Source organism: Lagopus muta, chromosome 2, assembly GCF_023343835.1.
Source record: "Lagopus muta isolate bLagMut1 chromosome 2, bLagMut1 primary, whole genome shotgun sequence".
Lineage (NCBI taxonomy): Eukaryota > Metazoa > Chordata > Aves > Galliformes > Phasianidae > Lagopus > Lagopus muta.
The window spans coordinates 78,074,797-78,095,797 of NC_064434.1; the positions used below are offsets into that span (position 1 = coordinate 78,074,797).

General features: G+C 36.5%; 1 protein-coding gene across 1 annotated transcript in view; it reads left to right on the plus strand.

Annotated features, from left to right (window-relative positions):
* Positions 1-21,001, plus strand: part of CRIM1 (cysteine rich transmembrane BMP regulator 1) — a 165,552-nt gene that overhangs the window by 114,320 nt on the left and 30,231 nt on the right. Inside the window, exons 6-8 of the mRNA XM_048937861.1 lie at positions 1,342-1,524; positions 2,783-2,980; positions 17,928-18,056. Coding sequence (XP_048793818.1) covers positions 1,342-1,524; positions 2,783-2,980; positions 17,928-18,056 — 510 coding nt within the window. The remainder of the gene's footprint in view (positions 1-1,341; positions 1,525-2,782; positions 2,981-17,927; positions 18,057-21,001) is intronic.

Below are 21,001 nucleotides of genomic sequence, written 5' to 3' on the forward strand. Positions count from 1 at the left end.
TCTCCCATGTGAGATTGAGTACTAAGAACAGCAATAGAAAACCTAACCTCAAAGCAGTTATAATTATCACCTTCATGTGTCTGTTTTATGCATGTGAGTGAGCAAACAGTCTTCCATGTAGTCTGTGGAATTCAACAATGTATGCAATTGCCTGCTTTTTAATTTTGACTTCGTGTCTGAAACAAGTTGCTTCCTTTAACTCAGATGTTTTGGTTTTGAAAATGATAGATTCATAACTACTGAACAAATACATCTACTTAGTGGACACTTCAGGTCTCTGTTCTCAAGTGTCTCGGGCAAGTTTCAGAAAAGATCTAGAATTTTAAGTTATTCCATAATGGAAAAGAGAAAGGAAGCTTCAGTGAGTAATATAATGATAAAATTGTGAAGTCATGACTTCCTAATGACTAATGTGGTATAGAATGTGGTATGTTATAATTGTATTTGTTCTACAGAGTCAAAACTCTTCTGTGATTCAGCTGTACAGCACAGTGTGTGCAACTGTAGCTGGCTGAACTGAAAACATGTCCTTCAAGTCATATCCCAAATATTTAGGAATTTTTAGAGGCTTTCAGTTTCCCCGTCAGTTTGGCTTGAATCATAAGTTAGGGTTCTGCTGTACAAGAAATAGTCAAAACAGACTTGCTGTTTTTTAAGAACACCAAATGACCAGATAATGGTCATTACAATGGTGATTATTTTATGTGAGGAGTACAGCAGTGAGATGACTAGCAGGGCTCCAGTTTGATTGAACTAGGAAGTGTTTGGAATTCATATCATGCAGTCCTGGAATACATATGTATTTTTCTCATGAACTAACAACAACAAGAAGAAAACAACAACAGAAAGCTCATTATGTACTGGACAGCTCTAAGGCAATTTAGCCACCTGTGTATCAGAATCCTGTAGAAAGAGATTGCTGTTAAAAAACATCAGAAACTCAATTTTTAAAATATATGTTAAAAAAAAAAGGTGTTGCTTCATTTGCTGAAATTTGAACTAGCTTCTAGCTCATCCAGAATGAAAAAGATTTACAACCAATAAAGAAAATGACTTTCCTTAAGTATATATTAAAAAGTATTTTACTTTTTAATAAATTAGAATTCTAATTGTTAATAACTAGCTGCTCTAGAAATAAATCTGGATAGCATTTCTTTCATTGTTTAAACAGAGAATAACATATACTGTGTAGTTAAAAGAAAACATAGATATTTTTTTTTAATGAAGGAAAAGTTAGTGGTTTCCTTCTGTCTGGTTTTGTCAGTAGAAAAATGAGTTTAACTCTTTAGCATTGAATAATGTCTGTAAAAATCCTGACTCTTTTTTTTCTTCTTCTTTCAGAAGTGAAACCAACTTGCATATTTAACAGCATGGAATATTATGATGGAGACATGTTTCGAATGGATGCTTGTCGCTTCTGTCGGTGTCAAGGTGGTGTGTCTATTTGCTTCTCTGCCCAGTGTGGTGAGCTACACTGTGACAGGTATTATGTCCCAGAGGGAGAGTGCTGCCCAGTATGTGAAGGTACAGTACCTTTTCAATCCTTTTTTTGTCTGCTGCTTTTTTTATTTTGTCCTTTCATTGAAAATGAGTGAAGAAGTGTTCCCTGTTGTTCTAAAGTTTGTCAACTCCTTCTTAATTTGGTTTTTCTTTTACGTTTCTTGATATGATCTTAGACATGGTCATGTGTGCTGTACCTTTTGGGTGCCTTCTTCCCAAATGTTATATAAAAGCCGTTCCTAATTTCTGCAGCAGAAATTACTCATTTAGCTAATAATTTAGCCATCACTGTGCTCCAAAACAGCAGCAGTGTGTCTCTAATTGCATCTATGGCTTTGCAGCCTGCTTTTTCCACTTATTGCTCTCTGTTCAGCTGAGCAGTGTTTACAATTATAGCAAAGAACCTGGGCAGTAATCTGGCTTCAGTGTTTTTCTGTTCCTCCCTTACCCTGTTGACAGCCTGCTCATCTGCTTGTTAGGCCTGCAGTCCTCCTAAAAAAAATCCTGTGGGAAATTTCACATTGACCCTCTTGCTTGTACTGGAAAATATTTGACACATCGTCTGCCAGCATACAAACAGGATTCTGGGGGAGGAAGATGAGGGCTGGCGCTGTACACTTGGATCTTGCCCTACTGCGGGTCAGGGTGGCCACAGCATAGAAAAAGGCCTGTGGTGCATTCCTGGTCTGTGTGGTTAAAAGTAAACTTAGCAGTGACATCTCAATTAGCAAAATACATTGGGAATCTCAAGTCTCCCAACCCAAATTTCTCACTTATATGTGATTAGTTTTGTTGAAATGTTTACAGTTTTCCTATAGAATCTGTGAAGTTCAAGAAAAAAAAAAAAAGAAAAAAGAAAAGAAAAAGATCAGTAGATCTATGATACATTTTGTTTTGGAAAAGAAATCAGAAAATCCAAAAACTAAACATCATAAATAATATAATCCAGCCATCTGTAGGTACATTTTCCTTTTCTCAATCTGCTTGTTAAATACAAAATTTTAGTGGAAATCTTTTAAAATAGGGCACTGAGTTTATGAATGTTCAGTATAAGCTGACTTAACATTTTCGACAGTAAATTTCAATATTGAAATATCTTATGTTGTTGGATATATTATTGTATCTCTGTATGCCACAGCATGATTCTTTCTGTTTGGTAGTGTCTTCACGTAACTCTTTTTAAATAATACAGAATCATGACATTGAAGCTATTCATACATGATACTTAGGCATAAGAAGAAATGTAATATTTCTTGTTCTGTTGCAATTTCTCTTATTTCAGACCCAGTTTACCCTGTAAATAATCCTGCTGGCTGTTATGCCAATGGTCAGATCCAAGCTCATGGAGACCGCTGGAGAGAGGATGACTGTACTTTCTGCCAGTGTATCAATGGAGATCCTCACTGTGTTGCTACAGCCTGTGGGCAAAGCTGTTTGAATCCTGTCAAAGTACCAGGAGAGTGCTGCCCAGTATGTGAAGGTGAGATCTGCATTTCTTTTGTTATACTTCATACTATCGTGGCTACTTCTGACATGGTAATTCCTAATTTACTTTATAACTTTGGAGGATTGAAGTAGCTGTCACAGCATTTAACGAATTAGTTGGGGAATTAATTAGTTGGGAATAAAAATAGATAATTTTTGAAATTCTAAATTACAGCATGGTTTAACTGCAAATGTATGTGGCCATATTCAGTATTCTTTTGGTCTAATATAGTAATCATTTAAGATTAGCGTTATTAACGAATTTCACTCCTGGCTTTTATTAAAGCTTATTAGTAAGTATAGGAGGAATTAGAGGATCAAAATGTTCATCTACAGCTATTACTGATAATTGAATTGTTCCTAATTTCTTATTCATTGCTATCATTTAGTTACAGTTCAAAATCTTCGTACAATATAACTTGAGGATGGACATAATATAGTATGAAAGAAACATTTTTTCAGTAAAACTTATATGGGATGATTATTAGGTAGGAGATGGATCTTGATTTTTAGAGTTTAAAGTGTAATTACGTTTTGTGGAAATGTGCACAGTTTGAAAAGCAAACTAAGATTTTACTTTAGCTACATGGAATAGATTGCCTTGTGAGGTTGTGGATGACCCCTCTCTGGAGGCATTCAAGACCAGGCTGGACAGGGCTTTGAGCAACCTGGTCTTAGAGGAAGGTGTCCCTGCCTATAGCGGGGGGGGGGGGGGGAGGGAGGGTTGGAACTGGATGATTTTAAAGGTCCCTTCCAACCCACACCATTCTATGATTCTGTGATATGGCAAACACCTACCCAACCTGTGCAGTGAAAATATGAACGTTTACAAAATGAATATATTTGAAAGAATCTGTATATTTCGCAGTTGCATTTTTGGTAGTAGTTGCTCATCATGAAAAATACAAGAATCATGAAAAATACAGTTTCTAAATCATAATTCTAGACCTGTCTTCAGAACTGTATTCACAGAACATAGATTCTTGCAGGGGAACATGCTCAGTGAGCTGCTGCTTATTTTTCCTTTTCCATCTCTGATGGAGTGAAATAAATTTTGAAGTGAATTTTGCATAACAGTTTGTCACCCTTCTTGGGTTGCAGTATCTGTCCAAGTTCACTGAGTAGTTGCTGCTTAGGAGAAATCTGTGGGGCAGAGACTTTTCTTGTTGATTCTTTTTCATGTCAAAATTCACATCACAGGATATGAAGAAGGTGTCTGATAATGTATAAAGTCTGCCCGTGAAGTGATGAAAATAACTACTTTCACACTAAATGATGAAGAAAGTTAGCAAGTTTTAATCCCCAGTGATTCTCTCATGATGGGTATCAGAGAGTATGTGCTATCCCACTTAATGTGTATGTGAGTGAGCTAGGAAGCGTAGCATAGACAAGTAGATTTATCTAAGTATTTTCTGTATGTGGTGGTTTCTTCTCCAGTGGGAGGAGACAAAATGTCAGTGTGATGCAAGTGATACATGTGGTGTCAAAAAAATGGTGGGAAGCTGTCACTGGTAATGGCAGCAGTGGCAGCAAAAGTCTCTGTGTGCTGAGAAGAACACGAGGCTCCTGAGGGACTGGTAAAAAGTGGGCTGAGCATGTGGACAGTTCAGATGGCAGGAGGCCACGTGGAACTGACCTGGGAATTTGAATGTCGCTTGGACATGGAATTCCAAACAGCTTGAAATGTGTAACTTTCTGAATGCGTGTGAGGAGTTGTTACTGGACGTGCAGAGAGGGTAATAATTTAGCTGCCCCCAGGCCCTCCCAGATTCTCATTGTCCTGTGGGTGCAGGAGGAGTTGGTCAAGTGAAGGGATCCAGATCGTTTTCACTGGAGCTGCCAAGAGGGAGAGCAGGAGTATGGGACAGGCATATGGAGGGGAGAGGTGTAGCACTGCAATATCACAGGCTCTACATTGCTTTAGTCTTCAAAGCCATGGACAACCTTCCTTGAGTTACACTGTAGTTAGCATCTGCTAGCATCCACGTTCAGTTCTGTTTGATGTTTTCTCTAGCATACCTGCAAACTCAGTGGAAACTGAATTAATTTCCAGACAACACAACTGGAAAGGGCCACCAGTATCTTGGAGAGCAGAGAATGAATTTGTTTGCTTTAAAGCAGAAACTGGAAAAATGTTGGCTGAATTCAACAAGAGAAAATCTACTGGACTATGTTTGGAGGAGGTTCTTCAATAGTCCTGACTCAGGGTAATTGTTACATAGTCAATTTCCAGGAGAAGTCTGGTGATGAATGAACAGAAATTCAAGATAGATTAGCAGAGCTTTGAGAAGGCAAGTGCCGTACTGATATTAAGGTTACAAGTACAGTTTGCAAGATGCCAAGTTTTATCTCTTTGCTATGGGTAAGTCCCTAGCTGACATACTAAGTCCTCAGTCCTTTCTTATACATTCCTCCAAAAACCATGTGGACAAACTGACAAGAGTCTGAACAGGAGTTCTGAGCATAGTTTGTGTTCTGAAAAGCACATCATAGCAGGACAGATTGAATAAATTGGGTTGGTTTACTTTAAAGGAAATTATGACTGGAATGAGAAGATAGCAGCCTTCAAGTGCCTGAAAGGTTGGTGCAAAGTAAAGGCAAGCAACATATTCTGCAATATCTTCTGAAAATAAATAATTTGAGTTGCAAAAGGGAAGATGCGTATTAGAGAAAGGTAGATAGTTGTTGAGTAAAACAAAATTCCTCCTGTGGAATGTTTTGACTGAGATTGTCATTTTGCTTCATTTAGGGAACCGCATTGTTTGTATTTTCAGCCTCAGTGAGAGGAGATGCTCTCAGGAAATTGCATACATAACTGAAAGTAGTTATAATAGCTGGTAGGCAGTTTTCAGTGTTTATGCAGGTGATAATAGTTACTTAACAATGTACAGTTGTTTTCTTCTTACAGTAAGCATAGAAGTGATCAAAGGCATTTGGAAACACCTCTGGTTACGCTATCCCCACCCTTCACTTCTTGCCAGTTTTCCAGTATAGCAGTGCACATGGATTGTACTTGTGCAAGATGTGCACAGGTAGAAGCCTGGGATGGAAGCAGAGGGTGGCTACTTCGAGGTAAGAGTGTCTGAGCAGGAGTGAGAGAAAAAGCAAGGGCCGCTGATACGGCATGAAGATAGAGAGAGAATGCAGCGTGGGGAACAAGACAGGGCAATATCAAACACTCATACTAGATGATAAGAAGCTGCAAAGCTGGTGTAAGATTGCTTTTAAAGATGAAGCCCAATGCCTTGCTACAATACTTTGAACAGCTTTGTTCTCCCTCTGGAAATGGTTGCTTTCTCCCCTTGCAGAAAAGAGATAGTTCCAAACAAAGCCCAGATGTTTTCTGTATCATTTCTTCCTTCATCAGCAAGCCCCTATCCTTGAGCTCTTTAGTCTACACTGGTTTTCGAGGCAGCCACCTCCTTTCACCTGTCAGAGCTGGGAAAAGCAAGTTCTGTGGATCGAACACAAAGAATTAGTTTTAAGCTTCTGATGGATGTTCCTCTAGAACTTCTGTAGCTGCTGTAATGATATTGGTGCTTAGGGATTTGCTTTTGTTTGTTTAATCTATTATCTACTTAGTCTGTTTTTTCTTTCTTTGTTTTCTAGACTGTCTTCATAAAGAGCCAAGGTTTAGGTAATCACACTAGCCCTCTGTGCTTTCCTCACAGTTTTAGAGCCAATGGTCACTTACAGTGCACAGAAATCTCGAAGATAACACATTCCTACATATTTAATGAAAACAGACAGGTAGTTAGAAGGGACAGAGTGCAAAGTTTTGGGATGAACTCATACTTTGTTACTCCTGAGGTTCTTCATGGAAGCTGGTTTGGGTGCCTGTCCTATTGTAGGAAGTGGATTCATAGGGAATCAGGCTTTTGTTAGTTCTGCTTTGCCTGAAGCTGTTTGCTTCTCTTTTGGATTAACATTTGTTTTAGTTCCTAAATGTTTAAGCAGCAATTCCATTTTTAATGAAGTTTTTAAAAAATTGGATACTACTGGAGCTTCAACTAGCTATTAATGTCAATGTGTAATAGCATGTGAGTAACACCAAACAAGCTACACTGACATAAATAACCATGCCTTCCTCAGGCCATCTGCAGACAGCCATCTGCAAATAGGAGTAATAGTTGTGTTCACAGGAAGTAAATATTGAGTAGAGTATTAGGAAAATTCTTGGTTCTTTGAAGAGAATAAACACGAGTGCTGAGAATTTGGCATCAATACCAAAAATGTCTCCTAAGAACGTTGAAGGCTTCCTACATTCCCTTGTTTCTCTCACTGGCTCAGGCTACAGATAGGGAAAACTTGCAGCCAAGTCAGTTGATGTACAGTAGTTGGCTGTTACCCAGTGAGTCGTTCTGCGTGAAAGCTCTCAGGTACAGGTGGAAGGTTTCCAGCATAAGCTATGAATGAGAAATTAAGTGTTAGACAAAGTCCCCTCAGAGGACTTTCATGAATAAGGAGTGCATTACTTCGCTGTCATAATGGCTGACACTTTATCTTTGCAAAAAGAAATTAACATTTTCATCAATAAAGGGCTCCAAACTGTAGCTGAGAAGTAATTCAGTTCAGTTCCTTTAGTGTGTCCAACACATCATTAAGTAAAAAAAGGCACCATAGTCCCATGAAAAGAAATTTGATTCATTCATGATGAAGTCAGTAGTAGAGAACAGTGTTCACTGGCATAGGATTTGGACCCAGACATCTACTTAGAGCACGAAGTGCAAGTTATTGTTCAGTGTCAGCACTGTAGGTCTGGGTGGGTCTTTTCATCAAAGTCAATTAAGAGATTCAAATGCAGTGCTGTAGAGAATTGAGCTTCCTTTTGCCAGATCATGATTTAGTACAGCTTTTTTAGGCAAGACAAGACAGTAGAGATTGTTTAACCATGCAGCCCAGGGTGCCCTGAGAGACATTCTGCTAATAAAAGTCTTTGCATTTAAGAAAGTCAGGAATGCTAGACGGATATAAAATAATCTTTTCCTTCTTTTCAGTGATAAAGTTCATTAGAAGATGGCTATTGAAAGGATAAATAATCTGGGGATCCTAGTGAATACGTATATATATCTCAATGCAGCTAAGGATTTCTTGCATTTTAAGAACCGTATGAATCATCTAATTAATTCTTTTCAGTGCCTACAGCTTTCATTTGGCCCAGATACACACTAATTTAGTGTGTTGGTAACACCACCTCACAATGATAACTGAATGGCCTTATCTAGTTGGACATTTCTTTATGAATAAGTTTAATTGATTCTGCTTTAATAGATGTGGTAATTTCTCAGTGTCATTTTACTTTGGGTTGTCAAAAAAACAAAGCTCATGAGTATTAACATCTATTAGAAGGGAGTCCGTACCTAAAAACTGGACAGATGATTGCACCAGATAAAAGCTTAGAAGTTAGCATCTTGTAGTAGAAAGTTTGTGAGTATTTTGGTTGCATCACTGCAGAAAAGACCCCCTCACACACATGTAGCATTGCTTCACAGGAGGCTTCTTCAGAGGAACAATAAAATGTCTTGGATTATAATAGTTGCTTTTGAAAAAAACAAAGCACTTTGAGGTTAAAAATATCATTTGAAATCAACAGTCTTTCTGCCACAGTGAGCCATGTGTTTGGAAGTATTAATGAATATATTAATGAATATATTTTCCGTTACTTCTGTGTGATACTAAAATAGATTTGCATCGTAAATCTTTGCATACGTTTTACATTATGTAATAGTTAAACACTGATAGTTAACACAGACAGCTAAACACTGGGGGGGGGGGGGGAGAATTCTGCAAGTCATTAGGGATTTCAAGCCCAGGAAGGAAATTCTCTCGCTCAGGACTTGGGACTGATATTTTTCATGTAATGGACTGGAGGGGCGGGGAGGCCTGGAATGCTAACTATGAGGATGGAAAACATTTAGTCACTCTTGGAATGATATGAATGTTTTTACAGGAAGCTTAAGTAAACACACATGCTGCTGCTTAGTAGGCTGCAGTTAACTTTTTTGGACTGCGGACAGAATTCAAACAAGTATATAGACTCTAACGAAAGGCTGTTGAGCAGCACACCCTACAGGACCAGTTTACAGGCAGTTACTGGGTAAAACGTTTGGTACAGAGCTAGACTGCTGCTCACTCACACTTCTTCTTAACTTTTATAGTAAACGCTTGAATGCATTGAATCTATATTTCTGTAAGTCTGTTGGCATTGGCATGGTCGGAGCATCTTAATCCTAATATGCAGCTTGCGGTATAAAATGCTACAGAAGAGGGAGCTGGTTCACTTTCCCCAAACACAGGCAGGCTTTTCTTTGCTGCTATTGGTGGTCTTTGTTGTGTAGAATGTGATTTTGACTCATTTTTCCTCCCTCCCTCCCCTAGAACACATTTCAATTTCACACACTCTATGAGATGCTGAGATTTCTAGAATCCTGTTCTGGTCCACTACATTGGCTAGCTCTTTCTCCCAGTGTCTCAGGACCCAGCACTGCTGAATCTAAATATACTGCTATTTTATGTGGGTTGCTTCTCTGGAGATAAAATCATATTGAATTAAATGCATGCACCTCAGAGAGCTATATTTTGAGTTTGTAGCTGTGTACAATGAGACTTCTATATAAAATTTCTTACTGTTGTCCCCCCTAATTAAAAAAAAAAGTAATAATAATTTTCATAATTATTAATTATGAATATTTAAATAAAATAATGATTAATTATGAGTTAATTATTGTTAAACGTACTGGTAATATCAGTGGTTAGAATTTACATGTGGAGTTTTGGGGGAATTATTTTTTTTCCACTTATACTAAAAAGGACTCGTTGTGGTCAATACTTTTGATCCAATGGGGAGGGAAAAAAGAAAAGTATGAGGGCTACTTTGGAAGTAATGCCTCCTGTGTTACTTTGTTGGCCTACTACATCAGAAATGAACGTTGGTGGATTAAACCTTCCCACCAATATTCTGTTACTGTTGTTGCCATGTGACAGACGGCAGTAGAGGGGCAGACTGACAAAATGGCGTCTGATGTGTAAGTGGGTATGTAGCAAAGGGGTGTCACTGAATTCCTCCGTGTGGAAAAAATGGCACCCATTGACATCAACATTTCCAGAGACCAAACCGTGGATGTGAGCACAGTGAGGCTGTGGTTGGTGCAGTAGGAGTAGGTTTCAGCAGGAATGATGGTGACAGTGTGTTGCCTCTGCTGGTGCACTTTTATGAGTGCAGCATGCAAGCTCTTGTTAATCATTGGCAAAAAATGCATAGCTAATGGTGGTGACTGTGTTGAAAAGCAGTGTTTTCTAGCTGAGAATTTGCTCTATCCACTACTTTTATTGTGTTCTTTGTATCTGTTGCAGTTTTCATGGAAATAAATAGGAGGCATTATTTCAGGGCAATGTACATTCATTGTAGTGCTCACAACTAGACATAAAGCTTTTGTGCTGTTCTCTGAAAATCTGTTTCCATGTCCCAACTTTTTTAATAATACACACAAGAAATTAATCAGTTTTATCTAGATGCCTCTAGCAAAAGCATTAACTGGTTCACATTAGTAAAATGGGAATATGAAAGATGATGCTGAGCAGTTCTAGCACTGAATGCTAATGTATACAATCCCACTTCCCATGCTATAGTTATGGCATTTAAATTTAGGATTATTTTCAGGTCTGTGGCTTTTTGTACTGTGTGACCATTAGATATATTAGGGAAATTTGAATTACTATTGATATGACCTTGTATGTTGAAATTATTTTGGTTACAATTAAGCTTTTTGAAAGTACAAATGTTTTCTTTTTGAAAATCACTAGCAGCTTTGTCTTCCAGTTGCATGAGCAATAATCTCCAAATAATTCCTCAAATTACTTGTTTTATAGTCTAATACATTTGTAGTATATAGTAACTGTCAACGCTAACATCTGAAAATTTGGTTTTATACATGATAGTAATGGTCAGCATGCAAGTATTGAATAAATACAAATAGGATACAAAACAGTATTTTGGGGGGGTTCCAGGGACGAAATTTTATATTGTCTATTAAAGTAAAAATTGTCTGTTTGGTAAAGATTTTTTTAGGTTTTTTTCTCTTTAATTCCTATGTAATCTAGGTACTTGTGTAGTAGTTTGCAGTCTTTCAATGAAATTGACTAAATGCATTTTTTTAATATCCAGAGAAGACCTTTTTGAAAGGTAATTTTTAACCTCTATAATAATGTGTTTGTAGAGCTTACAGTTTCATAGTTTTGATTAAGTGTATTTCTGTCAGGCAGACTGAAATGTTTTTGCTAATGTTTGCTAATTGGTTTCCGCCAATTCCACCAATACTAGTTTTATATAGATAAAAGTGTATATAAAAATGTAACCAGGCAAAAAAAAAAAAAGAAAAAAAAAGAAAAAGCAGCTTCACAGTCTTAAAACATCTTCTCTTTTTCTGATTTTTTTATATGTGTGTACTTGTAGTCAACCCATAGTCTGTTGTTCTTGTTTATTATTATGGCATATGCAAATAAGTCTCTAGCATGTTTGGGAAACTACACCAAATGTTGGTAAGATTTGTTAGCTTTCAAGCGTATATGCTTAGAGTAATACTGAGTCAGACTGCACAGGGAGCGCGGATGAAGTGATTAAGAGAGGAAACCAGACCGCTGTGTCTGTTAAGTTGGAATAATCACTGTGCTTGAATCAAGCAAAGTAATTTAATGAAGGTGTTTGATTTATGCTAATGTCTTCTACTTCTACACTTCTATGTCAAAAAATAATACTTTTATTGTAATAGTAGTTTTTTTGCTATTTTGAAAGAACAACATTTGCAAGTGGAATTAAAATCTGGGCTGATTCAGTAGTGTCAAATATCTGGCCTCTTACATTTCTAATTATTTTGTGTTAAGATATACAGATTTCTAAGGGTCAATTAGAAGCCAAAGTTTTGTTGCTATTAAATTCATATTTAACAATGTCAAATATAGCAACTTGAACATTAAACAATATGCAGAAGAAAAAAAAATTAAATATGATTACTTCCGTAATTAAAGCCAATTTTGTTAAAGCCTGGAGTAGGAATTTCCCTGATGTGGTTTTACTGAAAGTGTGAAACAAATCCTGTTTTGAGTTTAAATACTGCGTTCCAGATTAAACGAAGCAAAGAGCTTGTTTTAAGTACTTTCATGTCATACTAATAATAATGGGCTGAAGAAGCTGTTCGTAAGGTATTAGCATAAAGATGAACAATAAGATGGCACTGTTTAAAGGTGGTTGTGGCTGTCAGCAAGTAACATTATCTAGAGAATTTCTGTGTTTTAACTGCCTGGAAGAGATTTTGCTTCTTGAATAGAAAGCTACTTCTTATGTCATTGCATATATTTCTTTACTGAGTAAGGAAGACAATCTGTACTTGGCAAAGGAATACAGAAACAATTAGAAATTAAAATATTTATTTTTGGATTTCACTTTCTTGATCCAGCAAGGATATTACTGCTTTCACTAGAGATGTCCTGAATTGCAGTTCTTAGAATCATGCAAGTTGGAAGGACCTCTAGGGATTATCCAGCTCTATCTCTTTCTCAAAGAAGGTCCAGTTACAGCAGGTTATTTGGGACTTGTTCTAATGAAGTTTGGAGTATTTTCAAGGATGAAGATCCCACAATTTCTTTAGCACTCCATCACAGAGTTTGACCACTCAGTTTAAAAAGAAGAACAAAAAAACTTGTATCAGATTGTAATTTCTCTTATTTACATTTGTGTTTGTTGCTTCCCATCATCCCCTTGGCCACCCCCAAGATGAACTGGGCTGTCTATTCTCCTATTACAAAGTTTCAGACAGCAGAAGAATCACCCCCTTGCCCTCAAGCCCCAGTCTCTCATCCTCTCCTCTTACGTCACCTACCCCAGCCCCTGACCAGCGTGGTGACCCCATGCTGGACTTCCTCTGGAACATCAGCCTTTCTCTTACCAAAGGCCAAAGCTGGACATTACACCAGGTGTGGACTCACAAGTGCTAAACAGAGAAGCATTGCTTCCCTGGAACTGCTTGCTTTGCTCTCACTGATGTAAGTCCTCTTGTCCTTCGCACAGACCAAAACTGAACACTTACTGCTCTCTTACAATACACGTGGATTTGCTGTGATACAGTTAAGTGGAATCCCACTTCTTTTGTTGATATGAACTCAATACCCAAAGTTCAAATTTTAAACGTTTTAAAGGTGTGATAGGCAAATGTGTATAACTGATATCAGCCTTAAGGGGTACTTCTATCTTTTTTTTTTATCTCACTTTATAACTAACTAAAGATTGCAAATGCAGTCTCCAAAGTTGGAAGAAAAAATGACATCTTCAACGAAATGTTCATTTTTGACATTCATATGAAAAACTGAAGTCAAGAAGGCTGCTGCAGATGGTCTCAGATTTGTTTTTGCTTTTACTTTCCAGGGCTTCAGCAATCGTCAATGAATTTGTTTTCTTTCTTTTTTCATTAATTTTAAATGTTCAAACTGTATGTATAATAAAATTCTAATCCTCAGAACCTTTTTCCCTTGCTGTCACTGAAGCATGGGTAAATCAGTTTCTGTCAATTTCTGAATACTTCAGCCAGGCATTATCCTAGTACTCATCCATGTATAACAAGATCTGTGTATGGCAGTGGCTGTTGCTTCTGTCAGAGGCACAGTACAAAACTTAGATAGACTATCCTGTCCTCTTCTATATATTTCACATTTTTAACAGAAGAAAATGGTTTTTCTGACAACAGCTGTGTCACATCACTCATAGTAGAAGTGGAAGGTCTCAGAAATCAGAAAATAGCAGAAAGGAATGCTTTGAGGATTGGTTAGAAAATTGACGGTGGCAGAATGGTCTTGTTCCACCTTGACAAATTTCCTTGTTTGTGACACTCAAGTTTTGTGGCATTATTGCTAAGGTGGTCCAGAAAGACAAAGCCAGTTCCGCTATTGGTGGGATACCACTGTCTTCCTGCAAAGCACTTTGACTTCAAGCTAGGATGACTGAGATCGGGGATTTGATCACGCACTGTAGAGTTTTCTCAGTGGGTCAGACTGACAATCCACCAGCAGCTGGAATATCCACTGTGGATTTTATGACTTCTGAAGTGACTTCTAAGTAAAATGTCAGATACAGAACTGTGTTGTATCTGTGTTTATGCTTTGTTTGATGCCTCAGATAGGTCTGAATCTCAAAAAGTGATTTATATCTGCCTCTAGCCGAGAGCAGCATCACTTCTGTCTCGTCCTGAGATGGAAGGGAAGAGTAGGCAGTGGTACTGTATAGCAGACTTAACTAGGCCATGATTAAATGTTAGCAATTTGAGGAACAATTTTTTTATTTTTTTAATATTGCCTTTTTTCTTTACTACTATAAAACATAAAGAAGAACATTTTCTTTGTGATGTGACACGCATATACCAATTTCATACCCTGCTAGATTTACTGCCGTAGAATTCCTGTTGTTAGCTGAAAAATATTTATAGCAAAGTGAAAAAGCATAAAAAACAAATTCAACATTTTGATCAACCTCGTAGCAAGCAAAATAGTAATCCAGTGCACTGAAATTCAGCATAGAAAATTTTATGCTCCAAGAGAGTATATGGAAACAAGATACGCTAATAGCAAGCTGCATTTAACCTTACTCATAAACACTTTACACCAGCAATATCTGTGTTCTGTAAAAAAAAAAACAAAAAAACATTCTTTTCAAGTGGACTCTCATCAATCCTTTTCTCTTTATTTTTGCCTTTCCTCTTTCTTCATTGTAGTTTTCCTGCTGTAAAATACATGGACAGAAGTAGCGTATGTTTTTCCCACCAATTGTCTGTTCATTTGTACACTGCATCTTTCTTCTGCATTTTCTACCAAGAGCAGCAGTGAAAGCCTAACGGGGATCATGTGGCCGTACATGCTTTTTCAAGCCTAACTACTGCTTGCCTATTCAAATAGCCAGCAGTCTGGCAGCAGGAAAGCTAGCATTATTTGTTGAGTCTTGTCTAGCGAAGTGAAAAGGGCTGATACTTTTTTTCTGGCTGCATTTTTGCACATGTGGGGGTAGGGAATGAAATTATTTCTTTTGTCCTTCACTCGCAGCTCATTGAGAAGCAGGCATGCATATAAAATTACTGTATCTCTCAGGACTTACCTTTAGGGACGGAAGGGAGGAAAAATAGATTTGTGATCTTGCTTGGAAGTTCTCAGGATGCTGAGTGCAGAAAGAAAAGTGAGAGGTAACATAACAAACCACAACAAATAAAGGATTCACAACAATCTTTTAAATTAAAATAGTAACCCTTTAATTTTGTCCCTACTAAGAAATAATATATTACTCAGTGTATCAAGGTAGAAACATTTCAAAACTGATATGTCAGCATCCAAGACAGAAGAGCATCAAAACATGAAAGAGAGCTTTGAAAAGTTACCACATGGTTTGGATAGTGTGAGTGATTTATATGATTGGTGATGTTTTTAACTACCACTGATTATAAGTATTACTTTGTTGTCTTTTTAAGTGCCAGATTTAGGCTATCTGGCTAGTAACCTGCATGTAGCTTCAAGGTAACTGCTGTGTTGTGGTCTCCTGCTTGTTGAGTATATTTTGCTTAAAGTATACAGGAAGGTAGGAATGGAGGTTTTCAGGATAGGCACCAGATGCTAAAAATGAGTTCATTTGCAAAGATAGTTTATAATGATCTGTCCCAAACAAATGGGATGAATTAATGAAGTTTCTGGAGTATGTCATGTTACTGGTCTATACTGATATGGTCTTCATCTCTTAACTAATGATCTGTTGAAGTTGCAAACATTAGATATTAGGTATGAACGTAACTTAGTCAGTTTATTGAATGAATTCAAAAAAAATACAAGGAGTTCATTGCAATTAAAAATGGTCTAGTTTGGGAATTCATTTGTTCTAAAATAAATTGCTCATTAAGATTACTTTTCCATGCTATGGTTACAAACTCTGAGCTATGAAATGAATACTTCACAGAAATTGATAGAATCTCTCATTTGACCTGCAAACTAATAATCTGTTAAACTCCTGGAAAAAATCTGGAGGAAAAAAAAAATAATAATAATTTAGCTTATAAGAGATTTGAGGATTCTACAGGCACAGAGATACCATTATCCAAATTTCCAGCTTTCATTTAAACAAAGCTGGTGTTTTATGTATGTATAATATATATAGGCACTTTTTCTACAAAAATTGCACAGAACAGAACTTGAATAGTGTTTTAGAACTCATAGAGAAGTGAGGAATCTGAACCATGATCTGTGGGAGAGAAGACTAAAATCTTCTGTGCGTGTCATGCGTTCTTTTTGCTCCTAACTCGGTACTTCGCTGACCTAATTTAAAAAGGATTAAAAATGTTCAACCACTGCATAAACTGTTGGGAAGGGAAGAGTAGGGCTGGAGGGAAGCTGTGAAAGCAGAAAATTGTACAAGACAATGAAAGCAGAAATGCACATTCTTGTTATGGGATAATTTTCACTTGACTAGAAGGCATGGGTGCTGTAGCTGCCTGGTGGGTGCAGAGCTAATAGGCAGAGAAGTAGGCAGCTATTTTGTTTGACAGTATATACTTATTCTTTTAATAAATGTTGAGTATTTTTCTACTCTCAGTCTGAGAGTAAGGACAATTTGCCTCCAAGTATGGATGACAAAATTTGCCATTCAAAGGATTTGGTTTGGAGAGGAGGTATGATAAAATATGGCCATCTTCAGTCTGTGAAAATGTTCATGCTACATAAAACGCTGTTTTCTTGTAATGATGATTTGTATACCATTTGTATACCATATTTTCACAATTGACCAATTCATCCATTTGAATTTATTTAAAATCTAAATTCTTTAAAATTTTTGTTTCTCAAGATTTGGAAAAATCGGAGCTCAGTCAAACACTGAAATGAAAGCTCACGGTTGTTTACTTAAAAATCACACCATTTGTGTTTCATGATGCTTAGTATTGTGTTAATAATATCCATAAGTAAATTCCTTGCTACTTAAGTGCTGAGTTCCATAAAAAAAAAAAAAAAAAGGTAGAGAAAATTTTTATTATCATACAACAAAAAGTCATTTTGAAAAGAAGATTTTTCATTCCTTTCTTTATCCTATTTTTTTGATGGGAGTATTGAGGTTGCTTGCTATTTTCTTATGTCTTGGGGGTTTACTTTATTCTAGTAACTTTGTGTACTGCAGTGCATGAATATGTCTTGCTACTGCATATACTAAAACAAATTTCATAATCTAACATATTTAAACAGTGTCTGAAAGCAAGTATTACATTGTAAATAATTGTCTAATGATTGACAATAATATCTTCAAATTCAAAAAGCACAGCTTCATACTGCAAATTATACTGTAAAAAGTGATATTTTCGATGAATAGTCCTGTTGTGTGGCTTCAAGAGATCTTTCACACTCTGTACCTTTCATTCCCGTTTGGCATTCAAAGTCTCTTCTGATTTAAATTTGTGTAGAAGTGATCTTATTCACGCAAAGAAAGATTTGATCTATTGAGCTGCATGCTTTGATTTACAGCTTGGTAGTATCAATCAACTAAGCACTGGAGAAACTTTTGTCTTTTTAATTCCTAAGAATCTGCACAGTTTGGATAAAATACTTTTGTTAAAAGAATGAGTAGAATAAGTTTTTTGAATTCAGTGTTAAACTTAATGCAGGAATGCTGATTTCTCAGTGAACAAAAATGTAGTATCATTTTTTTCCTGTTTTACTATTTCAAAATTTTTATGTAGCTTCAAACTGTGTATAATAAGTATATACCATTCCAAAACAAAGTGTATTTCTTGAAGTAAGCACCATGAATGCTCGTGAATCAGAAACAAAATTTGTTAAAAATGGTTTTCTTTGCTGTTGCATTGTCTGCCTGTTGTGAACTATTTAAGATATCAAACTGATCTCAAATGTGTTTGTTTTATTTTTCTTGCATTTAGAACCAACTTACATAACAATAGGTCCACCCACGTGTGAGCTTTTGGTGAACTGCACTTTGACTGAGAAAGACTGTATCTATAGTTTCAAACTGGATCAAAATGGTTGCCGCATTTGTCAGTGCAAAACCAGTGAGTATGCAAAAATATGGTGCCATATACCTCTATATCCTGCTGTTGGTGAAGATGTTAGTATGCTGTTTTTTCTATTTGTGATGTTAGTTGGCTGCTGTGTTACTGCACATATGCTTTCTATTTGTTCATCTTTAAAGGACAGGTTGATAATTTCTGACATTGCTTGCTTAAAATGTGTATGAAGAAAAAATTAAATGTATGAATTCAGGTAAAAATGAACAGCTAGGTAAGAAAGAGAAAAAAGATTATGATTTGTCATTTAACATTAATGTCAGTGTACCTTTTTGTCAGGTTTGTGCACTTTAAAAACTCCTGTTTGCTAAACGTTCTATTTTTAGCATAGTTTACTGCTTTTGAGGATCAAAAAATTTTGAAAATAATACTTCTAGGGAATATATGTTTATATATAAACATATATATACATATATGATAAACATAGCCACATGTAATTTTATTTATGTAACATATATGAATACATTTTATGTAAGATTTATACAGGCTTTTATTTGTGATCTATTCTACCCCTAGAAAAAGCATTGAACCTTGTGAGAACTTTGCATTTATCAGCGATAATAGTATCTTCAAAGAACAGCTGGAGAAGTGTGCTTTCTCTATGTATTTCCTAAAGAATTCAACCTTTATGCATGAATTATAAAGCAAGGTCAGGTTTGTTCCTGGAATTATCAAACAAGAACCTGGAGGGCAATTCAGGTGGAGGACAATATCTCTTACGGCCGCCAGCTCAGCTAGGAGTGGTTTAAAGTCCCTTTATAATTTTATTGTAGCTCTGCATTTTTCTTGTTTAGGGATTGGCTTGATGTTTTGCTTACGGAGAAAAAAAAAAAAAAAAAAAGGTTTATTTCTGGTGCCTTTATCTTTTTGTCTTGGAAAATGTGCATTTTTTGTTTCTGTGTTGCTATAGGACAGGAGACCTCAAATAAGTTTATGTCATTATCATAATACAGAAATAATATTTTCAAGTACAGATTGTGTTCTTGGCAGGGGTGACCTTCTTGAAGTTTCCACAGGAACTTGACAGAGGACCACATCTATTTCCTACTTTTTAAAATTTGGATAGGAGTTTCCCCTATTTATGAAACATGCAGAGCTGTTTATATCATTTCTTTCAGATTTGTGTAAGTTGTGTCCTAGTTGATTAAGTGTGTTACCTACTAGTTCATGTTGTTTCAACTATGCACAACAGCAGGTGTGCTGCACAACCTACATCCTCTAGGGAAGAGTAAAGAATTCCATCTTAGGATCGTATGACTCAATGATCAGTTTGGGATAAAGCAACTAGAAGAGTTTATACAACAGAGAAATGGTGCCTTGAAATGAAGTCATAAGCTGATGTGTCAGAAGTATCAGTGGGTAAAAGAAAAAGCACCGTTTGCAAGGGTAGATAAGGCACATACTTTATTGCCATCACATACATGCCTTGCCTACAAAATTAGAAAGTTCTGCTTTTACCATTGTTTGATTTTTTCTTTTTTATTGGTGAAGTATTAACTGGCGTGAGGAGGAGCATTTTCTGTAAGGAGTTTGACAAAGAAGATAGACATATCATCAAGTTTCCGCATGCATACCTGTGTGTGCAGTCCTGCCCTCCAGTTTATTGCGCAGGAGGCCCATCACTCCAGAGTATTATGTCTTTTGTTAGACTATCAGGTCATGCATGTATGCTTACTGCATCCCAGGACGTCCCTGTGCTTTCTTGCAGTGTTTCTGATTAAGTACTGTTTAAGAACCTATTCAAGGAGATTTTTCTCTTTCTCTCAGATTTGCTTGCAATTATTTTCATTTTGCAGTAGCAAACTGTCAGAAGCAAACTTAATAGTATCATTTGTCTGTCATCCTTTTTCTTAGTTGAATAACTTGAATTGTAGACTGCTTAAAAATCTCCCAAGTTGTTCAGAAAGGAGAAACCTTTATTTACTAAAGAAGGGAAGAAAAATTACAGCTTGGTAGTCTTCATCAATGGTGGCATATCAGTCAAAATGACAGGGATAGAATTTTTCTGTCAAATAATGTTTCTCACTTGCCAGACTGGACAAATGACTGCATGAGGACCAAGAAGAAAACAATCTGAGGTCACATATGATGAAAACATACTGTTGTAGTTCTCTGTACTTTCAAGTCTAAACTAATTCAGTTGCATCTTGGCTCTAAAAATGTAAGAATGTGTATTATCTTGGGTTCACACAGACACACGTGGATTTACATTTAAATTAATTAGAGAGTATCAGTATCCTTACACTCACTTCTTTTTTTCTATCTGAGCTGCTCAGCTGAGTCACATTTGCCTGAGTACAGAAAATGCACGTACCTCTTATTACTGTTTGAAGTCATCCAAGTTCTGCTAATGTCCTTCCAATGGCATTTCCGTTTTTGCTAACTTCTCTTTAGCTACCTTCCCTGAGATGTATATACTTCTATTCATTTCAGTCAGAATAAAAGCAAAATTACAAAGAAAAGGAAGAAAGTGCAGCAAATCTGTAAATGGTTCCTCAGTGTTATCTTTATTTATATTTCTGTAGCTAAAAAAGCTATACAGCGGGTTTATTTGACATGATAATGTAATGTACATATGGTATCATGAAGCTTGTATGGTGCTTTATTGTAATTTGGATTCAAGTTTATCCAGCTCGTTTCGAATCAACTACAGAATGAGAGAAGAAAGGAAGAAAACAAATGGTAGTTTCTCGAAAACAATGGTTTTAGTAGAAGGATACTTTATTCTTCTTCCTTGTTTTCGCACTGAATGCAAAAACATGCTTCAGAAACATGTAGTGAAAACATCCTCGGTGTAAAGTAAAATAAAAAAAGCAGGGGAGTTGGTAGTTTTAAGAAAAAACTAGCACTGAACATAGAATTATCCTAGTGGTTGGCTACCCTGCCCATGGCAGGGGGGCTGGAACTAGTTGATCTTTAAGGTCCCTTCC